This window comes from Cucurbita maxima, unplaced genomic scaffold (assembly GCF_002738345.1).
Source record: "Cucurbita maxima cultivar Rimu unplaced genomic scaffold, Cmax_1.0 Cma_Scf00019, whole genome shotgun sequence".
In the NCBI taxonomy this organism is placed as follows: Eukaryota; Viridiplantae; Streptophyta; class Magnoliopsida; order Cucurbitales; family Cucurbitaceae; genus Cucurbita; species Cucurbita maxima.
In genome coordinates this window covers 3,225,270-3,227,159 of record NW_019272035.1, presented here as the reverse complement: position 1 = coordinate 3,227,159, position 1,890 = coordinate 3,225,270, and the positions used below count along the sequence as shown (strand labels likewise).

The window sequence follows — 1,890 nt, the reverse complement described above, 5'->3', positions numbered from 1 at the left end:
AACCTGGTCAATTGGCCCATAAGTAGAACAGCTCCAACCACACCATGACAAGTGTCACCTCCTCTCAAACCCTAAACTTTCATGTGGCATGCAACCTTTATACGTGTCAAGCAATGTTTGGATCAAGCTACTCTATAAAATCACAACAGGGAGTGTTCGTAATCATCAAATACGATTTTATTCACCAAAATCCTTTCAGGTTTCCAACTCTTTGTGCTTTTTGAATTCATCTGTAAGAGTAAATGGCAGGCAGCTCTCAAAGTTTGAGCTACCAAATTGGAGAAGCTAAAGGCCAAGCACAGGTTCACCTTGCCTCTATTTTTTAAAATGATTCATGACTCATAAACATACGACTAAATATAAGATTAAGGAGTAATGGGTAACGTATTTATGGATGTGATTATGTAGGAGAAGGCGAGTAATTTGATGGACAAAGCAAGTGATGCAGCCCAATCAACCAAAGAATCAATACAAGAGGCAGGACAACAGATACAAGCCAAAGCGCAAGGTGCAGTTGATGCTGTCAAAGATGCCACTGACATGAAGAAATAAAGCTTTTCTATTTCTAAAAAGGATTTAAATTAAATTCTCATTTGGATTATAATGTTTCACTTTTGTATTTGGTTGGTTTCTTATTTCTTCTTTTTGTTTTTGATAAAAATGCTCAAGTTCTTATTTTTTATTTTAATTTAAATCTTTATTCATATTGTTTTGAAGTATTATTGTAGTAATATATTATCATCGATATTGATAGTGCAATTCGTCCTATTGGTAGTTTCTATGATTAGAGTATTGTATAAGGTTATTATAATATAAAGGCTTTAAAAATAAATTGTTGTTCGTTTTCATTTTGATTTTTATATAGTCTTGTTAGAATTTTTTTATTTTATTTAATTTTTATTTTTATTCATATTTTTAACAATTCAATTCGGTTCACACGTGTGGGCGACCTCCCACCACGCATGGAGGTGCATGAGCTAGGTATTTTGCCCCATTCAATCTTTGTTTGACTATTTTTCGTTTCGATTTCAATAATGACATTAATATGACTTGAATCATGACCTATTATAGAAATTTAAAAAAATTTAGAGCTCATAACACATAGAAAAGATAGCCCCAAGAAAGTACGTGCTATCTATAAGTAGCCATTTGTAGGAATCACTAGGACGTGCTAGCATGCTAGCATATCTTGCCTTAGATGTTAGAATATGCCTAGTTAAAACTTAGAATGGATAATTAAAATGAGATTGTCATACATGTTATGAATAATTATCGATTTTAATGATTATTGTTGTGTGAAAATGGAGGATGGAAAATTGTGGTATGTACTTCGAGTTGGAAAATTGTGGTATGTACTTCGAGCGACTGATAGATAATATCTCCCTATTGAGTTTGTATTTATGCATGATATAGTATGTTTAGCTCCAAGCGATTGATTTTGTGTTCGTCTTGTAAAACGTGTTTGTCGGCACAAAACAAAGACTAGGTGCTAAAGTCAGTCTAACTAGATGATGACCTAGGTCAAGACATCTCTAGTAGACTTAGCACCTTAAGATCGTGAATAGTAATCAAGGGGTCTAGACCTTAGTGCTTCCAGAGTAAAAAAAATACTAGAGGAGTCAGAACAAAGTACGTTAAATTCGAAAGTTTGCGTAAAGCCACTTATCTGCCTTAAGGACCTAGTAGATCTCCTTAGCACCTAAGGATGACTTAGATGATGCTTAAAATATGTTTTATGTTCTTTTGGTAATCGATAGGAATCTCTAGGAATCTCTTCCTAATAAAACATGCTTGAGTGAACCAAGTTAAGATTAGGGTACTCGAGTCAGAGCAGTTTATATGCTGACCTAGGTTAATATATTTTTAGTAGACCGTGCACCCCAGGATTGT

The 1,890-nt window shown here is 34.0% G+C and overlaps 1 protein-coding gene across 1 annotated transcript; it reads left to right on the top strand.

Moving 5' to 3' along the window:
• Positions 1-235: 235 nt before the first annotated feature.
• On the top strand, positions 236-630 carry LOC111493769 (stress-induced protein KIN2-like). Its single transcript, XM_023143612.1, has 2 exons — positions 236-302; positions 409-630. The coding sequence occupies exons 1-2, from the start codon at positions 243-245 to the stop codon at positions 550-552; spliced, it is 204 nt and encodes a 67-aa protein (XP_022999380.1). The 5' UTR covers positions 236-242; the 3' UTR covers positions 553-630.
• Positions 631-1,890: the final 1,260 nt, after the last annotated feature.